The sequence below is a fragment of the Diabrotica virgifera genome, chromosome 1, assembly GCF_917563875.1.
Source record: "Diabrotica virgifera virgifera chromosome 1, PGI_DIABVI_V3a".
Classification (NCBI taxonomy): Eukaryota; Metazoa; Arthropoda; class Insecta; order Coleoptera; family Chrysomelidae; genus Diabrotica; species Diabrotica virgifera.
Window position 1 is genome coordinate 265967293 of NC_065443.1, and position 24906 is coordinate 265992198.

The window sequence follows — 24906 nt, forward strand, 5'->3', positions numbered from 1 at the left end:
AATCTTATAAGCTGTCAAAGCAAAGGGAGTTTAGCTCGGTGGTAGCGCGTTCGACCGGACATCGAGAGGTCCCTGGTTCGAATCCGTGTGTTATCTAACTTTTTTTTTATTTTTAGTATTGTTTAAATAAAAATTTTTGGAAAATAGTAAGTAAAAATTAGTTTAATCTTTAAATACAAATAACCTGTTGAAAGTATATTTATTTCGTTGAAATCATATAATAGAAGTATAACTTCTTACTTGCGTACAAAGTACACGTGTTAAAAAGTACATTTTTAAGGCACTCATGTGAATTGTAGAATTCGCTTCGCTCATTCTGCAAACTTTCACATGCGTGCCTTAAGATTGTACTTTTAACACTTATATCATAAATAACTATTAAATATAATATTAATCACAGGCTAATTATAATTAATATTCAAATGATATATCTTTAATATCGTATAAATATCTTTCATAGTTCCTATCTATGAATTATTTTAAAATAATAAAACCCACAGATTTTCAAATCAAGATGTTGTGGACTTCTGAAATATTCTATTTTGACGGACTTTCAGTTCGTCTGCTTAAAACCGGCCACACTGAGCTGCAAGGTTCCATAAGTTTTATATTGGGATATGCTGCCCACACTGCAAAGTGACTGCGGAATGCAGAGATGTGAAGGAACCAGACCAAAGGGTCAATTATTTTACCATATATAAAAAAGTTAAGTAATCGACAGGATAGGGAGGAAAAGTCAACAATGGACTTATAATGAATACATAGAAGAGTTTACTACAAAGTAAAACTGAAAATCCAGTAGTCTCGATGAAGTACATATACAGAATAAATATTATGTTTATATAGGTCACAATTCATTGTATTGAAAACTATATTTTAACTAGGTAATGTTTAGCGGTTCAATTTCCACTACGGAAATAGTTTTCAAAAAAAGAGTATTTTAAATATTCTGGAAAAATATATAACCTACAAGTTGTTAGTAAACTATGTTTTTTAACATTAATGGTTGATCATCTTGGCCTGGAGTTTGTAGGCAATAGCCTGCTTTTTGTTGAAACAATCTGAGGTTGGTGTTTTTACCCTTTGAATATCAAATGCTGATTGTTTTATAGGTTTTATTGTATTATTTGTTCGTGTAATGTGTGTTTACGTAGATTATATGTTTGTGTATTGTGTGTTGCATATATATTTTGTATAACTTGTAGGTAATATGTCTGTGACTTCCTTTTATCTGCTATTATTGGTATGTTCTTTTCGTTGTCTTCTTCTTTTAGTATTGGCAACCAAAGTCGGCTACATTCTGGTGATGGGTTTGCCACACATTTCGCTTCATAAATAAGCAACTCGCATCCTACATAATTTTTTTTTTAAAATGTTTTATTTACAATCTGTCCATAACTGAGAACAATAGGTAAATTGTTTGACAAAAGTTAAAAATTTGACCTGTAGAGGGAGATCTAGTGATCACCCTCTTTACATAAATTAAATTAAAAAAAGTTAAAAGAAGTTTAAGTATTACAGATTATTCGAATCTTCTTGCTAGGTCCACTACTTTGAATCTTTTCAGGTGTCGTACATCATTGTGGTCATCAGTGAAGTTGCTGGCTAACTCGTTTGGATGAGATTCTAGTCTCTTGGTATATTTTTTGTAATATTCTGTTATTACTGTTTTTATAGATGGCACATTGTGGTCTTGCTCCATCACATAGTTTGGCACGTACCAAGGGGCATGCAGCATTGTTCTAAGGACTTTGTTCTGGAAATCCTACATAATAAAGAAAAATGTGTAGCAAACCCATCATTAGAATGGAGCAGACTTTGTTTGCCGATATTAAAAGAGGACAACAACAAGATCGTACCAACAATAGCGGATTAAAAGAAGTCACTTTCAGAATTCCTCTTCAATTTATAGAAAATACGTATGCAACATACAATTCACAAATAAATAATCTACGTAAACAGACATTATTCAAATAAACAATCCAGAAAACATACAAAACAGTCAAAAATTTTATATTATGAGGCCAAAAACACCACTTTTAAATTTTTTTCGCAAGGCAGGCAAAAGCAGACCACTACCTAAAAGATCGAGGCCAAGTAAGTCAACTAACAAGGGTTTGACATTAATATTGAGAGTAAACTAAATGTAACACCAAATATTTGATATATCGAGAAAGTATCATGAGGTGTTTTTCCTGGTTTTCCTCATGATCTACTATGGCATCACTAACAGGATTAAGTGCAGGTTATGTACCAATTTCTTTCGTTGTACATTTATGAGCAACAAGAACGAGGACTTAACAGTAATGAACTGATATTGAGGAATGATGTTTTTATTAATATATTTATAACTATTTTAACTAGAATAAACCTATTGAAAATAAAATTACGTATATAATTATTAATTTAATAAACGGCAGAATATCCGGCTAAATACACAAGCTTGTAGATTTTTGATAGCTACTCTGCATTATTCATTTAATTTGTTATTCAATTTGCTACTGTTTTTGTAGAGGAAGTAATATTAGCTGAAGAACGAACGACTGAAGAAGAGAAATTACACATAATGGAAGCACGACGAAGAGCTGCCAGAAAAAAGAAGCTTAAAAGTATGGGAAAGAGTAAAAGCACAGACACTGAAGAGGAACAGGAAGAAGACGAGATGGGCGATGATGGTAAGACATTTTGATTACAGTTTAATGATTTTGATACAGTTTACCAATAAAAATTTTTAGTATAAATTTAGTTTTTTTTAGAAATATCAACTCTGTGTTAAACAAAAAATATTGAGCTTCTTTTATATTTCCTTCATATTTAAAATTTAATTTCTGGATCTCAAACTATTTCTAATTTAACTTAGAGGTTTTGCTTGTTGTCAATATTTTAAATCAGTAGCCCCCATTTGTTCTTGTTTTTGTCTTTTTTCCTAGTTTGCTTAGCTTTTTTCATATTTTTGTAACCAACTCCTCCTTGATCCACCTCTTCTTTGCCGATCTGACAAACTACTTATAAGTTCTCCTGATAACCTTTAATTTATGTAGATTTGGTATATCCCAACGATATTATTCTTTGACATTTTATTGATCCTATTATGGTAGGGTCTGTATATACAATAGTTCTTCTAAGTTCTTATCCATAGTCAATTATGTATAATACCCTTAAAAATGTTCTTAACTACTTTTTTCCGCAGATACTATGTAACTATGTATTTGTCTTATCACTATTTTATATATCCTTATTTTACGCCTTTTGACACTTCTTTGATTTTCGTGTTATGACGGTTCACAGGTTTTTCAGACTTTTTGAATTTGTACGTATCTTCATTTGTGATCTAGACTATTCCATGAACTGCTGGTGTAAAATCTCTATAATACAGGGTGTAACGAAAATACAGGTCATAAATTTAATCACATATTCTGGGACAAAAAATAGTTTTATTGAACCTAACTTACCTTAGTACAAATATGCATATAAAAAAAGTTACAACCCTTTGAAGTTACAAAATGAAAATCAATTTTTTTCAATATATCGAAAACTATTAGAGATTTTTTATTGAAAATGGACATGTGGTATTCTTATAACTGTAGCATCTTAAGAAAAAATTATAGTGAAATTTGGACACCCTATAAAAATTGTATGGGGGTTTGGTTCCTTTAAAGCCCCCCAAACTTTTGTGTACGTTCCAATTAAATTATTATTGTAGTACCATTACTTAAACAAAATATTTTTAAAACTTTTTTGGCTCTTAGTACTTTTTCGAAAAGTCAGTTTTTATCGAGATATATTGAATATTTGTCAAATTCACCACATATTTGTATATGGTTAAGTACGATTATGGAGACTTGCTAATAATATGAAAATTTATGTATGATTTACATTTTTAGGTATATTTTGAACCGTATTAAAAAGAAGCCATATCTCGATAAAAGGTGCCTTCTCGAAAAAATACAAAGAGGCAAAAAAGTTTTAATAACATTGTGTTTAACTAATGGTATCGCAGTAATAGTTTAATTGGAACGTACACAAATATTTGGAGGGTTTAAAGGAACAAAACCCCCATAAAATTTTTATGTAAACATATTAAAAAAAAAGCCACAACTCGATAAAAACTGCCTTATCGAAAAAATACTAAGAGCCAAAAAAGTTTTAAAAATATTGAGTTTAACTAATGGTACCACAATAATAATTTAATTGGAAAGTACAGAAAAGTTTGGGGGGGTTTAAGGGAACAAAACCCCCATAAAATTTTTATGGGGAGCACAAATTTCACTATAATTTTTCTTTAAGATGCTCCTGCCATAAGAATGCCACATATCCATTTTCAATAAAAAATCTCTAATAGTTTTCGATGTATTCGAAAAAATGGATTTTCATTTTGTAACTTCAAAGGGCTATAACTTTTTTATGTGCATATTTGTACTAAGGTAAGTTAGGTTCATTCGAACTATTTTTGGTCCCAGAATATGTGATTTAATTTATGACCTGTATTTTTGTTACACCCTGTATATGTATCTATTGTAACTCGTTGATGTATAATACATTTTTATTGTTTGCTGTAGATCTTCTTTATTTCCTGATTGTATGACTACTGTGTCAGAAAACGCAAAACATTGGTGACTTTTTTCCCCTTTTCGATATTAACATTTATTCGAATCTATATCTCGTTCGTCCAGATTATTTTCTCGAGAATTTTTCTTTTAGTCTATTTATCATCTTTTACTTATAAATGGACGTAATGATTTTGGTTAATACCTTTACAAATTTTTAATGCCGTAAAAACATAGATATATTGTTTTTTTATTAAAGGAAATTATTATCACATGTACAAATATCAGATTGTTTGAATTGATGTTAACTACATATACACAGAGTGAGTTTTATGTAACAATTATCAATTATCTCGAAAAGGGATTGCACGATTTTTATAAATTTTGGTGGGTAAGGGTTTTCTAATACGGTCGATATTTATAGTGCTAATTACGTTGTTGTCAGATTTTCTGTTTTTCGGAAAATCTAATGAACTTTCTTATTTCAAATAGAATACCCTATATATTTTTTGCGTTTTGAAGTCCTTAAGAAATACTGATTATTTCTCATGTTATATTCCCTATACCTAAATGCCATAATTTCGGAGTTATTGCTACATTAATTTTTTTAAAAATATTTTAATCAAATTATAAAAATCAATTTTTTCGGCCCTGGTAAACACTATTTTAGGTTTTTTGGATCATTGGGAACAAAAAAGATCTGTGTAATTTTTCTCTAAAATTAATCGTTTCCGACTTATAAAATTTGAAACTGAAAAAAATCGAATAATGACGATTTTCAAGGTTCAAAAACACAAATAAAAAATATTATATTTGAACCTACAAATTACCCAAATTCAAGTTCAAGATTTATTTTATTAGCTACCGATAAGAAATTTGAGCTTGTTTCATTTTGAAACATTGTTTTTTAGTTGTTAATGCAACCCTATCTCCCGTCTTATCATATGCACTTCATTAACAATTAAAAAGCAATGTTTTAGAATAAAACGAGCTCTGATGTTGAGCTATTAGAAGACGAGTTGGGCTTGAATTTAGGTGCTTCGTAATTTCGAAAATTATATTTTTTGCTTGTGTTTTTGAACCTTGAAAATCGTCATAATTCGATTTTTTTCAGTTTTAAATTGCTTATTACTCGAAAACGATTAACTTTAGAGAAAAATCAAAAAAGACCTTTTTTGTTCTGAATGATCCAAATAACGTAAAATAATGACTACCCGGGCCGAAAAAAATTGATTTATATGACTTGCTTACATTTTGTTTTAATAAATGTAGCAATAACTCCGAAATGATGGCATTTAGGTACTTATAGGAAATATAACATAAAAAATTATCAGTATTTTTTAAGGACTGCAAAACACAAAAAATATACAGCATGTTCCATTTGAAATAAGAAAGTTCATTAGATTAAAAAAAACGGAAAATCTGACAACAATGTAATTAACACTATAATATCGGCCGCATTAGAAAGCCCCTACCTACCAAATTCTATAAAAATCGGGCAAGCCGTTTTCGAGACAATTGAGTGTTTCCATACATAAAACTCACTCTATATAGACCATGGCATTTAGGAAAAAATAAGCCGATTTTTAAATATAGTATCTATCAACTTGTAAATTTTTGCATTGTGTTCGGGATGACGTCAGAAAAAAGTCTATAAAAGAAAAATGAGTGGAAATGGATAATTGCATTTTACTGTTGTTCTGAAGCTATTTCCTTGTGGCATTTTTATAAATAAGTATTTTCTATGGAAAATAAGCCACAATTTTTTTAAAAAATGAATTAATACAAAATACAAAATTTGTATTTTGACAACGAAACCCGATTTGGGCTTCGAAACGTTAATAAATTCATTTTTTAGTAAAATTGTGGCTTATTTCCCATAGAAAATACTTTATTGCATTTTACATTACATAAATAAAATGCGTCCAAAAATTTCAAAAACATGTCAAAATCAGAATACTAAGGGCCATATTTTGTTACTCTGGGGTTTCCAAGGTAGCTGAACACCATTAAACACACCATTAAAACTGACTGCCGGAGTACCTGCCATCTGTCCATGGTTAGTACTAAGACGCGTCATCCGGAGTTTCGAGGGTTTTGGCACTAAATTGACGCAAACAGATTACTCAGAGGTTTTTGAGGTGGCTGAATTCGAATACGTCATTAACCAACCACAAGAGCACCTGGTGCCCAGGGTCACTACTGAGGCAATTTATCAGAGTTTCGATGGTTTTCGTGACTAAATTAATGAAAACAGATTACCCGGAGTTTTTTGGGTTGCTGAATACGAATAAGACATAAAACCAGCATTTGGAGAACGAAGTGCCCAGGCACGGGCACCAGGTGTTGCAAACCTCCGAGTAATCTATCTGTATCAATTTAGTGTCGAAAACCTTCTAATCTTCAGAAGTTGACGTGCTTTAGCAGTGACTCTGGACACCATGTGTTATAGGGATCAATTCTGATGGCGTATCCAGCAGACCCTAAAATCTCCGAGTATCCTGTTTGTTCGAGCCATTTAAATATTGTAATAATTTTAGTTGTCTGGGGCTCCACCCTGTATTCAAAACCGTTAATTTATTGTGAGGTTCAAAAGCCTTGAGAAATGAATACTTTCAGTAATGTAAGCATAGCGCCGCATTCTTCTACTTACAGATGGTTATCTGTTTGTTTTGATAATAATTACGTCGGAGAAGATCAGGTCATGCTAGGTCTGCAGATTTTTACCATATACGCTGAGAAGATTTTAACCGTTTTTTACCGAGAATTTTGGCCAGTAGTCATCATCATTCTCTTTGCCTTATCCCTATGCGGGGTCGGCTTCCCTAATTGCATTTCTCCACACAATTCTATCTTGGGCCATATCAATGTTGATCCCCTTTACCAACATGTCCTGCCTTATCGTCTCTCCCCAGGTTTTCTTTGGTCTTCCCCTCCTACTCCTTCTAGGAATCTGCACTTCAGCTATCTTCGTATTGGGTGATTAACGTTTCGACGTTGAACATGACCAAACCATCTTAACCTATGCTCTTTCATTTTGGCATCGATTGGTGCCATACCTAGAGTTCCCCTAATATACTCATTTCTAATTTTATCCTTCTTTGTCACTCCACTCATCCATTTAAGCATTCTCATTTCCGCCACATGCATTCGTTGTTCCTCTTTCTTTTTCACTGCCCAACATTCAGTTCCGTACATCATAGCCGGTCTTATGGCTGTTTTATAGAATTTTCCCTTCAGCTTCATTGGAATTTTTCTGTCACACAACACACCACTCGCTTCTTTCCACTTCATCCATCCAGCCCTAATTCTACTGCATGCATCTCCATCTATTTCTCCATTACTCTGTAATACCGATCCTAGGTACTTAAAACTATTGCTTTTCACAATCATTTCACCATCCAAAGATACCATTTTATTTGTAGTAACTCCATCTTTAAAGGAACATTCCAAATACTCTCTTTTGTCCTACTAAGTTTTAAACCTTTTTCCTCCAGAGCTTGTCTCCACTGTTCCCGTTTTTGTTCCATAAGTCTCTTTCACTATTTCCTATTAACACTACATCATCAGCATACCTTAGGCACCATGGAATGCTACCCTGTAGTTTCGCTGTTATCTGGTCCAAAACTAATGAGAATAAATAAGGACTAAGCACCAAGCATTGGTGCAGTACTACTTTCACCTGAAATTTATCAGTCTCTCCCACACCTGTCCTAACACTAGTCATTACTCCCTCATACATATCTCTCACAATCTTTACATACTCGCCAGGGACTCCTTTCTTATTGAGTGCCCACCACAGAATCTCTCGAGGAACTCTATCATATACTTTCTCAAGATCAATGAATATCATATGAGCGTTGGTCTCTTTATTCCTGTATTTTTCCATCAGTTGCCTTACCATGAAAATTGCATCTGTCGTTGATCTGCTCTATATAAAGCCAAATTGATTATCGGATATTTCGGTTTCTTCACGTATCCGTCTATCAATTACTCTCTCCCATATTTTCATGGTGTGGCTAAGTAGTTTTATAGCCCTGTAGTTTGTACATTGTTGTATGTCTCCCTTGTTTTTGTAGACAGGTACTAATATACTGCTTCTCCATTCGTCTGGCATTTGTCCAACTTCCATAATTCTATTAAATATACCTGTTACCCAACTTATTCCTGTCTCCTCCAATGCTCTCCATACTTCCCCAGGAATATCAACTGGTCCGACTGCTTTTCCTTTCTTTATTTTTTGAAGCGCTTGAGCCACTTCCTTGTTTATTATTCTGGTAACCATTGCTGTTACTGTCTCCGTTAACTCCACAGGCTGTCTGTCAAATTCTTCATTTAATGAACTGTCAAAATACTTTCTCCATCTCTTTTTGGCATCCTTTTCGTGAATTAGTATTTTTTTATTTTCATCTCGGATACATCTAATCTGATTAAAATGTCTTGCTTTCTTTGGTCTCTGTTTGCCTATTTTATATATCTTTGGTTCGCCTTCCCTGGTATCAAGTTGATACCAGGTTTGAATACGTTTTTGCTTTAGCTTTTGCAACTGCCACTTTCGCTTCCTTTTTGGCGACCATATAGTTTTGAAGATCTATGTCCGATCTGGTTTCCTGCCACTTTTTACATAATTTTCCATTCTCTTTTATTTTTACTTGTACTTCATTTGACCATCAAGTCTCTTTATCCTCAAACTTCTTTCCTGACGTTTTCCCAAGTATTATTATATCCCAATAGCCGTCTCTCTAATAACATTGGCCATTTTTCTCCAAATTGTGTTAGGGCTTCCTTTCATGTTCCAACATATTTTTTCTACTATTCTTTCCCTGAATGAATAGTAGAAGAAATATGTCTTGGCCAGTGGTGTTGTAATAGAATGCGAATTGAGGCGAAGACGAGACACGCGGTGATCGTTGACTTTCCGAGCCGCGAGAAAAACACATTTTTAATTATTTTTGTTTTTTAGATTCATTTTAGAGATATACTGCTTTCGCTATTAATTTTTGTGCAACATTTGATGTTTTAGTCTTGATGTGCAACTGAATTAGAAAATAGAACGTTTAAAGTAGAAAGACTTTTATTTAATTTTTCGAACCGGGGGTTTGTTGACGGCGGGTAGCTTTTCAGATAGTTCACCACACTGTTTGCATCAACTTAATGTCGAAAACTCTCGAAACTCCAGAAGATAACGTGCCTTAACAGTGGTCCTGGGCACCGGATGCTCCGGGGATCCGCTATGATGGTGTATGCATGTCCAGTGTTCCCAAGAACGTCTTGGAGTATGTTTGAATTAATGTACTGCTGAAAACTGCTCTAGGAACTCCAGATGACGTACCTTAGTAGTAACCCGGTTCTACTAGAGTATTCATAATCAGCGACACCAAAATTCCCTGAGTAACACAATTTCTCCCTTAATGTACTGATTTTTTCATGTTTATGCACTTTTGACTACATTTTATGCACTCTAAGTGTAAATGTGCATTTCCACCTATTCTTGTGTTGTATCTATACTTTTTGCTGACGTCATCCTGAACACAATGCGAACAGTTGCAAGTCTCTAGGTACTGTATTTAAAAATCGATTTATTCCGGTGTTATTTCTTCTAAATGCCGTGTACTGTAGGAAACAGAGGTTGAACCTCGCAAATGGACACAAGACCGGTTTTATTTTTTTTAAAACCTAACTAAGACTAACCTTTTTTAAAAAAATTTCGCCCCGGAACCCCCCTTTTCATTCCTTTATAGGGTGTAATTTGTGGGTTTTGCGAAACGTAGCGTGTTTTTAAATGGAAATCAAAAAGAAACCCTACGGAAATTAATCACAAATAAGTGACTGATTTTTTGGTATAGGTTTATAGGTTTCATTTAAAGGCAATGCCCCATTTTAAATTTCATTCAAAAATGATTTATATCAAATGTCACTTATAAATGTTTAAATTGAGACAGTTACTGTAAAAGTGAATAAAACACCTTAAAAGTCATGATAATTCTCATATAAAACGAATTCCTGCCAGAAGAATCCCATCTGAAGTATTTCGCAATCCTTTGTTGAATTTTATTAGAGATTCTCGTAGTTTCGATAAACAAAATTTAACGTTAACTGAATTAGTGAGAAGAGGAGCCCAAATTTGAAGACAGATGAGCGAAACAGATTATTTAATACCTTTTTGTAAACTTTAAGATAAATTAATGGTGTTTTATAATCAAAATTTAACCCCCACGCAAAAGTTGTAGTCCATGTGACTAACAACTTCAGTGAGAACTTGGGTTTATTATTATGTACTAATTGCTACAAATAAACTCTATTATTATTATTATTATTTTTTATTACAAGGTGTTACATTTTAAAAATCCCTTTTCATACCATCTGAACCGCTTATGCTAGAGTAAAAAACCTTTCAGCGATTACCCATGTACAAGTATGATTTACAAATGTTTATAATGCACCCCCATATTTTCCCCGGATCCACCCCAAAAAAAGGAGATTTAATAAAGAAAATAATCAAAAATTTATTTTGGACCACCACTGTGGCTTTAGGGTGCAAAGAAAGTAAAATATGCATAGGTCATAATATGTAGCAGACAGTGTGTCCTTTTATTTTCCATAAGTACGTTATCAATAAAACGAATAGGCGACGAAAAAAAAAAAAACAAAAACTGGAGCCCGCCAAAGCATTTGTGAGGTTTACGGCGCCACTGTGCCGTAACGGTTGCTGATACGAAAAAAATGCATAGGACCTTATTTGTAGAGAAAATAGTGGTCTTTAATTCTGTATAAGTTTTGTTTCAAACAAATGCATAGGTAATTTTTATGCACAGTTTATTGTGATAGGGGTAGTTTCGGCAGGGATGTTGCAATAACAATATATATTTACGTATTTTTTATGGGAAATAAGCCACAATTTTACTAAAAAATGAATTTATTAACGTTTCGAAGCCCAAATCGGGTTTCGTTGTCAAAATACAAAATACTAGTAAAATAAAACATGTTGTTGCTATGAAATATATATTTATGAAAAATTCCATGGAGCATATACCCATATGGGCCAGAAAGCAAAAAAAATATTTTTTTTCAACCCACCATTTTATTTTTTGCTACAGGGGTTGCACCAAGAAATCGCTTTTGGTGTCCATGCACGGGTAATAAGAACGTGCACAAAATGATATATTAAGCATTTTAATAAAGGGCATGGTATGTGAAGGATTCCAAGAACATCACTTTCTTTATTAATTCTTAATTTTTTTTGTGGTGGCTTCGGGGAAAAATGGGGGTGCATTATACAAATTTGTAAATAACACCAGGACGTGGGTAATCGCTGAAAGTTTTTTTACTCTAGCATAAGCGGTTCAGATGGTATAAAAAGGGGTATTTTAAAATGTACCACCCTGTAAGTAAAAAATGGGCAATTGCCCTTAAATGAAAGATATACCAAAAACTCAGCCACTTATTTGTGATTACTTGCCGTATGGTGTTTCTTGATTTCCATTAGAGTTAGGGAAATTTTTTTTTTTAAATCATCTTTTTTAAAAACTTGTCAACTTTTGTCAACCGCTAAACGGTGGGTGATAGACATATGCTGTCGGGAAATAAATAATAGGAAAAATAGTCATCTTAGTACAGGAAGGGCTACATTTCGCAAAAACCACAAATTACCCCCTTTAAAGGCAGGAGAAGGGGGAAGAAAAAGTAAGTCTCTCAACCTCTGTTTCCTACACTACTGGACCAATATAAAGTATCCAGAGTACACTATAATCAATGTTGAAGTAAAAGTTCTGTTAGCAGGTTACGGTAAATCCTCCTACCTGAAGTCTAGAGTGCAAGGCCAGAGTGGCTGTGCCAGGTTTTGGAGAGCAGAAAAACGATTTAGATTCTGCATTCGACACGTCATAAAAACGCAGTGGTTTTACTGGTCCGTCATCGTGTTGGTACTGTTCAACACAATCTGTGTGGCTGTGGAGTATCACGGCCAACCGCAGTGGCTCACAAATTTTTTATGTAAGTATTAAAACGTTAATTATAGTCCAAATAAATTTTACTAATTCATTCAACAACAAAAGTTTGGGATCGGAATGCCTCATGAACCAAACCATGATTTCTAAACGAGCTTTGAGTTGTAGAATACGAAAACGCTGTTCAAATTGGCACTATACTCCGGAGTTTAGGGATCTACTAAGTAGGGCAATTCGACCACTCGCATCTGGCTCTAGTGGAGATGCGTTCGAATTTTGACCCGATATACAGAAAAATAAAAAAAACTGACATAGTAATTTAAAATTTAAACTAAATCTACTGCTTAGACTAGAATATGTTGGTGTCGGACCGGACTATAATCGAATAGTGTGGCAAGAGATGAGAGTTTGAGGCTTGGTGACATTCCTCCATAGCTAACGAATGAACTAATACACCTAATAAATAATTACGTGCGGCGTCGAATGTGGGAAACGCCTAATTACCTCTTAAATGGATGATCAGAGTTGTACAAAAAACGAAAAACCAGATACGCCTATTCTGCAATATGTATATTTAAAAGTTGATGCTTGTAATGTTTTTTATAGCATCATTAGTCACTTTGGTTTTATATAAACAACACTCTACACATTGTATATTTTTTTTTAATTCTCACTTCAGTACCACTTTAACCATGTAACAATTGGTATTTTATCTATTTACGAAGGCCTTAAACAAATAAACCTTTTCAGTGCCAAGCAGTTTTAAAGTAATTCAGTAAATATTCAATGTTGCAGAATGCCTTCAGATTAATTCATAAAACTAATAACAGCTTACCGTTTACTGAAAAGCTTTGTAAAATAAACTGTTATAATATCAAAGCTGAGAGTTGTTTGATATGTTTTTAAAAATCTCTACGATTTTTTTTAAGAAAAAGAGCGGATTACTGCTTTAATGATGAGGGGCTACGGCGATAGATAAAGATCTTATACTGAAGTAGCCAACTAGTTCAATGATTCTTTTCCAAACCATTCTCCTATCCATAAGGCGATGGTACAAAAAGTTGTAGAGCGCTTTGAGGAAACTGGACGAGTAAAACAGGTGCAGGTCCAGATCCAGGAAACATTCGAACAGGTCCAGATCAAAAACCAAAAAAGGTTATAAATTAATTTTTTAATGATATATCCCCCCTAGATTATTTGAGACATTTTTACACTGCTGTCACCCCTTCTGTGATCTTTTCTTGAACTTACACAAATTCCAACAGCTACCAACAATTTAAATAAATTCGATGACTTTAAATCAACATAAAATGCTTTTCTAAATCTTAGGTCTTATCACAAATGGATTTATTGTCGATTTCAGTTTTAGATTTTATGTGTAATGTGGTTTGCCTACCACCTTCATTGACAACATACTTAACTACATTTTCATAACTATAACATCAAGTTTAATTTTACTTTAATTGATATTATTTATCACAGTGGAGTGATTGTCGTTACTGTTCTCAATTTAACAAGCTTTACACCAGAGTCTTCCTAACTAACAGGTAAAATTTTTCAACTTCCTGTGGAACTGTCATTTCTGTCATGTCATCGTTTAGGAGTTCCGTTATCATTGCCACTTGCCACCATACAGTCAACATGTGAACAAGTCAAATGGTTCCTGGAGCATAATACATGGAATATTTTTTATATCCATGTTTAAATTCACATATTTTATCTATGTTTCCATGACGGATCAATTTTAAAGGGTTTTTACTCATATATTTTTGTATTTTGGTGGTTAGCATGTTACACCACGTGAGTATAACCTACAACTTTTCTTAAAACCGTAGTCAAAATCTAAAAACTTTGCATTATCTTATCAGGTTATACGCATTTTAGGTAAGCACTGATGATGATCGGTCATCCAATCGAAAACTAGTTCTGTGATGTAGCCCTTTTTAAGGATTTTAACAAATATACCTTTTATAAAGGATTTTAGTCGTTTTTTGTTATAAATTACAATAAGACTGTATATTCAATGCAGACTTTCATGTTGAAATACATGGTGTAGGAATTCATTTAAACCCTACAAACTCCAGTTGTTTCCAGAATTAAATAAATATGAATATGATCGTAAATTAGCTCTTCCACAATTAAAACTTCCCCTGTTTCAGTGTTCCCATACATCAAAGTTTGTCCGACTAGACACCGTTAAGCTATTAACAAATTTTCAGCTTTCTATTAGTCAACTTTTTGTACACGGGATCCAGGTCTATTTGTTTTATCTTTTAAAATGTTTCTGACTACATAATATCAAAAGTATTATACAGTGTGGGCCAAAGAAAACAGTCCACCTCGATATTTGGCAGTATTTATTAGATTTTAAGCAAATGATGAAACAGGTCGATTTTTAATATAAGGGGGACACATTTTTACGGTACATACATTTGTCAATTCTCAACCCCCTCCCTTCCACTTCCTCCACCCCTTATTTTTAAATAGAGAATAGGGGTCGTGTGCCAGCTCATTTGAAAGTTTATTCAATTCTCTATTCAGTAATATAAACAATAACATAATTATTTTTACAGGGTGTAGAGAAAATAACAATATTTTAATTTAATTAATTGACACAAAAAGAAGAATGTACGTAATTTATATATTTCAAAATACATTCTACAGCTGTCACAAAACAGAAAAAAATGTTTTTTATAAATAAACATTGCTTTTCGCTTAATTTCAATGTTCAAGCTGCCACCCATCTGCCTCTTGGTAGGTTGAATATTGAATTTAAGCAACAAACAATGTTTATTTATCAAATAAACATTTTTTCTGTTTTCTGTTAGCAGTAAAATGTATTTTGAGTTAAATAAATTACATACATTCTTCTTTTTGTGTCAATTAATTTAACTCAAAATAAGTCACTTGGACACCCTGTATAAATAATTATGTCAATGTTAATATTACTGAATAGAGAATTGAATAATCTTTCTAATGGGCTAGCACACGACCCCTATTCTCTATTTAAAAATAAGAGGTGGGGGAAGTGTAAGGGAGGGGTTGAGAATTGACAAATGTATGTACCGTAAAAATGTGTCCCCCTTATATCAAAAATCGACCTGTTTCTTCATTTCCTTAAAATCTAATAAATACTGCCAAATATCGAGGTGGACTGTTTTCTTTGGCCCACACTGTATGTATACGGTTTAAGTGCTATTGATGTGGACATAGTTTTAATAAACAATATGGTATGGTATGCTACATCGGGATAGGGCCCACTTGAAAGCCTTTTAGACATTTATACCTCGTAAGTCGGGTCCATTTTATTACCCCTATCATATGGACTACGTCCATAAGAACCTGGTCTTTCGCGTTTCTGGGGCGTAGATCAATCCAGGCTATACCATCTTTCTTAGAATCAGCATAGGTTGAAAATCTGATCTCCTTCTACCGTCCCAAACGTCTAATCCTTTAGTAACATTATGGCCTCACTGAAAGCCACAAGTCTCTTCAGGGGTAACGCCCTCACTTTTCTCGGCTGCATAAAGTCTCTAGTAGCTGGTAAGCATACTGACCACCAGAGAGCATATTTTACGGTCTAGAAGAAGAAGAAGTTGGGCTCTATGACTTTTGGATAACCCCACAATGTACAGCCTAGCTTGTCTCATACCTCCACAACTAGCCCAGGAGTCCTCGAATCTCCTCAAAAGAAGGTTCTTCAGACTACCCCGACCAGTACTGAACGGCAACCCAATCACAGGTTCGGGAACCACAGGAAGAGTAGATGAGCCGCGTCTTGCCAGGGCATCAGTCCGTCCGTTCCCTTTCACACTTGTGAGTCCCGGTACCCAAACTATGGTAACCTTCAGCGCAACATTATCAAGTGCTCTCTTGTATTTGTATCAAGCCCTATCTATTATCTGTTGAGCACATACCAAGATCGTGAAAATCTCGGCCTGAAAGACTGATATATGGGAGCCGAGAGCCTACCTAGACTCAAATCCGCCTCCTCCACCACACACTCCATTCCCGCTCGTTCATTCTGGACCCATCTGTGAACGAGGTGATCCCGATCCGATGAATTAGTGTGGATTCTCGTTTCATCTAATCATTCAGGTCAGGAAATTGAATTAAGAAGGAGGATGAGAACTAAAATTGAGGGGCCAATCTGTCCTGTAATAGAGAACAAAGGACAACACTAGATAGCCTGTCTTCAAATTTCACAATAGCCGATCCGTCCATTAACGGCATAATATATGGGGTGTTGTATTTAAAAAACTAAAGTGACCAATGAAATAATTCTTGAAAGTACATACGTTTACTAAAATATATTTTTTGTTTCAGTTTACGCCGAATTCGTTTTCTTGGGTCTATTTATGACAGAAATGTTTATAAAGATGTACGCCTTGGGACCAAGAATATATTTCGAGTCAGCTTTTAACAGATTCGATTGTGTAGTGATAACGGGTTCCATTTTCGAAGTTATTTGGTCGTGGCTAAAAGGTGGTTCGTTCGGATTATCGGTGCTGAGAGCTTTGAGGCTCCTAAGGATATTCAAAGTGACAAAATATTGGTCGTCGCTGCGCAATCTTGTAATATCATTGCTCAATTCAATGCGATCGATCATTTCGTTGTTGTTCCTTCTGTTTTTGTTTATCCTCATTTTCGCTCTACTTGGGATGCAGCTTTTCGGAGGACAGTTCAACTTTGAATCCGGAACTCCCCTTGCCAACTTTAATACTTTTCCTATCGCATTGTTGACTGTATTCCAGGTAAGTACTTAATTTTTAAACTAATAGGTTTGTTCTAGCATCAGTTTCAAACGGTTTGAAACCATCAGCGAATAGCGGACCAGCGCGAGTAGAGGGGATAGCACTGGTGACTGTATTATGTTCTCTCACTGACCAACTGTTTGCTGACGGTTTCTGACTAGTTTAACTGTTTGCTAGAACAAACCTAATATTTATACAAAACAATGTAACAACTCACCGTCAAGTGAGTAGATCTAAATAAATAAACATAAACATTTTTTTAACATCCCATTTATTTACAATCTGTAATAATCATTACAATAAGTAAATTGTTTAATTAAATTACAAAAGACTTGCAGGAGACTGTCCAGGGACAATAACCTATGAAATCATAATTTTAGTAACAAAATTATTTGTGACTCTAATAAGATGTGTATCATAAATTAACATATTTTTGAAAATTTAAAATCTTGTTGGTAGATCGCTTGGAGTCTGGCGCTTTAGCATTCTTTTTGCCTGGGTTCTCATTAGGTTCTTCGCTAGCCTGTTGGGGTTATTTTGCAGTCGTATGTCGTATTTTTGGGAGTAACTGGCAATTTATTCTTTGACAGTTTTTATTATTGAAGATTGATGTATTCATTGGGCATGTACCACGGTGCATTTGTGATATGCGGAAGGTCTTCGATTGGAATCTCTACAGGATGTCGACATTGGATCTCGACGCAGATCCCCACAGTTGGAAACCATAGCCCATATTGGCTTAATCACTGACTTGTATACTAAAATTTTATTGCACAAACTTAGTTATGACCTTTTTCCTACCAGCCAGTACATTTTATTAAGTTTTAGACCCAACTGTTTTCTTTTCGTGAATATGTGTTTCTTCCACGTTAATCTGCGGTCCTAGTGCATACCTAGGTATTTTACATCATCTCTTTGTTGTAGTGCTTGATTATTTAATGAGACAGTTGGGCACATATCTTTTCGATTAGTGAACGTTATATGTACTGACTTACTTTCGTTTATTTTAATTCGCCATGTTTGTAATAGTAGGGGAGGAAAGTATGCTAAATTTGCAGTTACTCGAGCGTTATGGGGACCGATTGGGTTGTGAACAGTAGGTCCTAAAACCAAAAAAAGTTCAGTTAAGTTTTCCATAAAGTGGGGGACTCTCCATTTTTAATTTAATTTTCCATTTCCAACAATCGTTCTTTCCGATTATACTTAGAGCCATCTATCCATAATTCGAAAAAATGTCTCGAATAAAAGTTACTTATTTTTACATAAAGAACCAAATCTGCAACAAAAATTGGGGGCTTCTATTTAAGATTTTAAAGTAACTCCCCACCACGCCTTCGTGGTGGGTCGTGTTTGGTGCCATTCGATAGATTTTTAAAAAATATTGGATACGTGTATTTTGCAGTTTTTTGATCTGATGTTCATTTCGCGAAATATCGCGGGGTTCGTATTTAATCCGGGATCAGTCGCGCCGTGAGAAAAAATCTTACATTTTATTCTTTTTTGTGATAACTTGATGAAAAATTTTGCAACATAACTTTCCACTCGTAAGTGCCTCGAGGAAGATCGTAGTAATACGTAGAATTTTTTTTAAGTCTGATTTAAATTCTTATTTAAATCTATATTGTGAGATTTTTCTCTACGCGCGAATACTTACGTTACAGAAGTGAGCTCGAGTGCTCCCGGGTTAAAATTTTAAATTTACCACCCACCCCTCTCCGTGGGGGTCATGTTTGGTATCATTCGATAGATTTTTGAAAAATATTGAACACGTATTTTTTAGTTTTGCGATCTGACGTTCATTTCGCGAAATATTCGCTTTTTTTTTTGTGAAGCTTTGTGACACCCATTTCCTTACGCCCCGCTCAAATCGTCAGATTTTGGAAATATAAATTATTTTGCATATACTTAACTTACCTTATCTTAATCTGATGATTTCGAGTTTTTCTAAGGATAAATTTTTTTTCGGACCCCCCGTAATGAACTCCTCTGTATCAAGAGCCAATATATGGTAGAGGTACATTTACAGGGTACGAGTTTTCTCCCCATGTGATAATCTGACGCGCTCGAGTAACTGCAAAAATCCCCGATTGGGCTCCCCTACCATAACCAGATCTTTATTTTATCAAGATTTGTCTGGAGCAGTTGTGAGGCGATGTACGGGTTTGAGTGAGCCACAGTGATTGCTGTGTCATCTGCATATGTGGCTGTGGTGATGTTTTGACTTGTAGGAAGATCTGCTGTGTAGAGTAGGTATACGACAATATAGGTAGTTCCAAGGACACTAGCTTGAGTTACTCCAGCTTTGATTGGATATCAGATAGTGCACTGATCTTTTACTTTTACAAGGAAATGGAGGTCGGAGAGATAGGACTAGAAGATTAGAAAGTGGTTGAGAGGAAGGACTTTTCTTATTTTGTAAAGGATCCACATCTTATGGAAAATATAATATCATTCAAACGAAATAAAATTTACATAAATAGAATAGTCTCGAAAATATAATATTTTCATATAATTGCGCCAACACTGAATTTTGCTTAATTAGGGCATAAATTGATATAAATAAATCTAAAACAAATGGGAGTGTACGTGAGTCAAAGAGAGAAAAAAGATATTGTAAATCGCCAGTTCGTAAATCTTTCTTCAAGAGGCCTAATCTTATCTTATCGATAATAAAGTGGGTATAATTTGGCCAGTCACACAAAAGTAGATTGTTCGTCTAATCGGCTTAGCTCACGCTGGGAAACTATTTTCAATAGCCATTAGACTAATAGTATTTATGAATGACATTTTTATAAACTTCAAAAATGTGACTTTGATCAACTTTAATTACATGCCCTTGTTAATTAAAATTCAGAGTTGGCGCAATGATACAAAATTATTGTAATTTTAAGACGAATCTATTAATGTAAATTTAATGTAATGTAGAGATGTGTGCGGGGTCCTTTTAAATGAAAACATTACACATATTAACGTTTTAAAAAAATCTATCGTTCAAAACTTTTGCCACAATTTGAAAATATCTTTTGCAACATCAACACAATTCACTAAGACTAGAATATTAGATATCCTTTTAAAAACTACTCGTTTTATCTGTTATAGATACTGACCGGTGAGGACTGGAACGAAGTCATGTACCACGGAATCAACGCTCTTGGTGGTCCGAACGTCGCCATGATATACTCCCTATATTTTATAGTTCTTATGTTATTCGGTAACTACACCCTCCTCAACGTCTTTCTTGCCATCGCCGTCGACAACTTGGCCAACGCCCAGGAGCTGACGGCGGCCGAAGAAGAACAAGCGGAAGAAAATAAGGAGAAGCAGGCGCTGGAACTAGAAAAGGAAATGGAAGCCCTTCAAATGGAGGGCGGTCTCAAATTGGATGCAGGTCTTTCTAGTCCCGTCAAGTCCAGGAAAAAGGTTGAGGAGAAAGCCGAAGAGGAAGAGATCGTGGGCCCGAAACCGATGCTGCCGTACTCTAGCATGTTTATTCTTTCTTCAACTAATCCGTAAGTAGCCATTCTTTATTCTTGTATATGACATGTTTCCCTCTACCTTTAACATGGCTGCGTCAAGCTCACAATGGTTTGACGCAGCCATGTTGTATTTTAATAATTTTAACCTCATCAGCGAAACACACTTCACTGACAGATCCTATTTTTACATTCCACATTACACAACATATCACAGCAATCACCCAGACAACACTGCACATGCTGGTACTGCTATCCTAATAAAAAACACAATAAAGCACCATGAAATGCCAAAATATGCTGAAAATTTTCTACAAGCCACAACTGTCAACGTTTGCATGGACTCATATAATCTAAAAGTGGCCGCCGTCTACTGTCCACCCCGACACAACATAAAAAAGGAACATTTCAGTGATTTTTTCGATACACTAGGATCCAAATTTATTGCGGGCGGTGATTACAATAGCAAACACATTTTATGGGAGTCTAGACTTACAACAACCAAAGGTAGAGAATTGGCATCAGTGATTCAAGAGAAGCATTACGCATACCTGTCAACAGGAACTCCAACTTACAGGCCAACTGATCCTGCTAAAACTCCTGACTTGCTTGACTTGTTTGTGACAAATGGGTTATCAGCTCCTCACTTAGACGTAATACCAAGCTATGATCTTTCTTCTGACCATTCTCCGATAATAGCTTCAATAGGAACAACAGCGTTACATAGAAAAACTCCCACAAGACTACATAATAAAAAACCAAAATGGGAAGAATATCGTACCAGAATTGAAGAAAAAGTAAAACTCGACATCAGACTAAAGGAACCCAATGAAGTCGAAGAGGCGATCACAACTTTTAATGACCTCCTAATAGAATCAGTATAACAAGCCACTCCTCGTCCCACCATCCAAATGAAAGGCATTTCTGTTCCTGAAGAAGTGAAGGAACTCATAGCTCTAAAATGAAAAGCAAGGGCTAGATTACAACGCACGCAAGCCCCTGTTGACAGAACAGCGTACAACCGAGCCAGTAGTCGACTAAAAGCAAAAATTAAAGAACTGCGTGAAAGTTCATTTAGTGAATATTTGAAGGGTCTTAACCGAAATGATAACTCCATCTGGAAACCATGCAAATTCAAAAACAAGCCTCAAATGCAGAATTTTCCTGTACGTGACTCCAACAATCCCGCAGCTATATGGGCAAGAAGCGATAAAGAAAAGGCTTCACTATTTGGTGCATACTTATCCAATGTATTCACACCGAACTGTGATGTAGTTGATGACGAAATAGCTAGACATCTCTTAAATATCCCAAAAAACATACTTGCAACCAAACAACTTTCTGGAAAGCAAGTTCAAAATGAACTAAACTTCCTAAATTCAAGAAAATCTCTAGGGATCGACAAAGTAACCTCCAAAATGTTAAAAGAACTGCCACGCAGAGGAGTCATACTCATAATGTACATTTTCAATGCTATCCTGAGACTAAATAACTGGCCGATGCAACTCAAAACCGCAGAAATAATTTTAATACTAAAGGCAGGCAAAAACCCAAACGAAGTTTCATCTTATCGGCCCATCAGCTTATTGCCAGTCAAAAGTACTAGAAAGACTCATACTTCAAAGAATAAATAAGGAAGTACTCCCTGAGGATTGGATCCCATCACACCAATTTGGTTTTCGACAAGGCCATTCAACAGTTCAGCAAATACACAGAATAACACATTCAATAAATCTAGCAATATAACAAAAACAATACTGTTCCTCAGTATTCTTGGATGTTAGCCAAGCCTTTGACAAGGTTTGGCATGATGGACTATTATACAAAATATCTAAAATTTTTCCACTATCCTTCTATCGACTGATCGAATCATATCTTCATGACAGACAGTTTCTTGTAAAAGTGAATGATGAATATTCGCAAAATATCCCACTCAAGGCCGGAGTTCCGCAAAGCAGTGTCCTGGATACCATTCTATATGTATTATTCACATCAGATATTCCTACGTCTCCACACACTGTCATAGGAACCTTTGCGGATGACACCGTCATCTTAGCAATTCACCAAGATCCAGTAGAAGCTTCCAACATCCTACAAAATGACTTGAAAAACTTAGAAAATTGGGTAAAACAATGGAAAATTAAGATAAATGAGGCTAAATCCATTCACGTCAACTTTACTACAAGAAAAGATCAGTGTCCATCACTATACATAAATAACAAAATTATTGCTAAAAACAACTCTTCCAAATACATCGGCATACATCTAGACTCTAAACTTACTTGGAAAGTGCACATAACAAAGAAGAGAAAACAAATAGACATGAAAGTCAAAGATTTCTACTGGTTGATAGGTAGAAAATCAAAACTAAGTTTGGAAAATAAACTGCTGATATACAACACCGTAATCAAACCAATATGGATGTATGGTATCGAGGTCTGGGATGTGCAAGCAAATCTATTATTGCTATCATCCAAAGGAGCCAGTCAAAATAGTATGCATGATCACAAATGCACCTTGGTTCGTGTCGAATTTAACATTACATGAAGATCTGAAGCTTCCATTCATCACAGATGTCATTAAAGATAGCTACAACAAACACCACAAGAAAATGGAAACACACCAAAACGCAGTATTACAGCCGCTAGTACAAGCTCCAATTACCAGAAGGTTGAAAAGATTATGGTCAGCTGACATGAAGACTACCTAGGACTCCTTCACTGGAAGGAATCCCTTCACGCCAATGAGGAGCCCAGCTCCCAAGTCAACACTTTAACTTATAGGATGTTAATGTATTCTGATTGTTAAATAAAGCATGATTAAAAAATAATAATTTTAAGGGTTTATATACCCGAGATCTGTGGCTTTGCCCAGTATCCATGCATTTTAATGTGTTGTTTGGTAATTGCTTCTTCTATGAAGGATTTGTACCTATAGGACGAAGCTCTGATGATGGCACGTGATGTGCTGAAAGTACTTAACTAATTAATAAAAAAGTTTTTACACACTACTAATTTTTTGAGAACATGCACCTGTTTGCCGGTTTGACCATAGACATAAAACGCAGAATAGCAATGACGAACGCTACTTTTATGAAAATGAAATAATTTCTTTGCAATAATCATCTCAGTTTAGAACTGAGATAAAGAATGGTTAAAAGTGATATGTTTGGTCAGTCTGTACTTTTCTATCGATCATGAGCAGGATTGAAGCGTTGGAAATATGGATTCACAGACGGATGTAAATGACAAATGGAACGTGATACAAGAAACGTTAGTAGAGGCAGGAAAGAAAATATTACCCAAAAAAATAATACAAAAACAGAGATGGATGACTTCAGAAATCCTAGAGCTAATGGAGGAAAGAAGGAAACATAAAGGAAGTAGTAAGGCAAAATACAAGGAAATCTATAGATTAATAGGAAAGAAAATGAAAGAGGCCAAATCCACCTGGCTGGCAAATCAATGTAGTGAAATAGAAGAATATTCTAAAAAGTATGATAGCTTTAACATGCACAAGAAAATAAAGGATATCAAAAATACACAGCGAAAAAAGAAAGATGGCTTTCTTAAAAACATAAATGGAAAAATTATTATAGAAGTCAAAGAGAAATAATTAAAAAAGTGAAAGACATACATAACAGATCTGTTTGAGGATAATAGACAAGAACCGGAAGAAATCGACAGCGAAACGGGACCAGAAATCATAATGGAGGAAATCGAACAAGCAATACGAAATGCAAAAAACGGAAAAACTGTAGATCCAGACAAAATACCTGCGGAATTACTGAAATGTCTAGACGATGAAACTCTACCGGTACTACTGGATCTGTTTAATGAAGTATATAAAACCGGGAAAATCCCTCAGAAATGGTTGGTGTCCACCTTTGTAACAATACCAAAAACAATATACGCCAAAGATTGTTCGGACTATAGGACAATATCACTAATAAGCCATACCCAAAATAAGCCATAGTCAAAATATTTCTAAAGGTGATTCATGGAAGATTATACAGAAAGCTAGAATATGATATGGATGATGCCCAATTTGGGTTCAGCAAAGGACTTGGAACAAGAGAGATCAATATAAAGATAGAAGAACAAGAAACCGAGAATATTGATATAAAGAGAGGAGTAAGACAGGGTTGTGTTCTGTCGCAGCTACTGTTTAACAGTGAAGCCATATT

At 34.7% G+C, this 24906-nt stretch overlaps 1 protein-coding gene across 27 annotated transcripts in view; it reads left to right on the plus strand.

Annotated features, from left to right (window-relative positions):
* LOC114344868 (voltage-dependent calcium channel type A subunit alpha-1) overlaps positions 1-24906 on the plus strand; it is a 460590-nt gene that overhangs the window by 193094 nt on the left and 242590 nt on the right. For 18 of the 27 annotated variants that reach the window (XM_050650056.1, XM_050650052.1, XM_050650080.1 and 15 more), the window contains exons 10-13: positions 2514-2675; positions 12315-12539; positions 16820-17247; positions 20347-20756. In XM_050650056.1, the coding sequence (XP_050506013.1) occupies positions 2514-2675; positions 12315-12539; positions 16820-17247; positions 20347-20756 (1225 nt within the window). The remainder of the gene's footprint in view (positions 1-2513; positions 2676-12314; positions 12540-16819; positions 17248-20346; positions 20757-24906) is intronic. The other 9 variants (XM_050650071.1, XM_050650064.1, XM_050650159.1 and 6 more) reach the window with 2 other exon arrangements.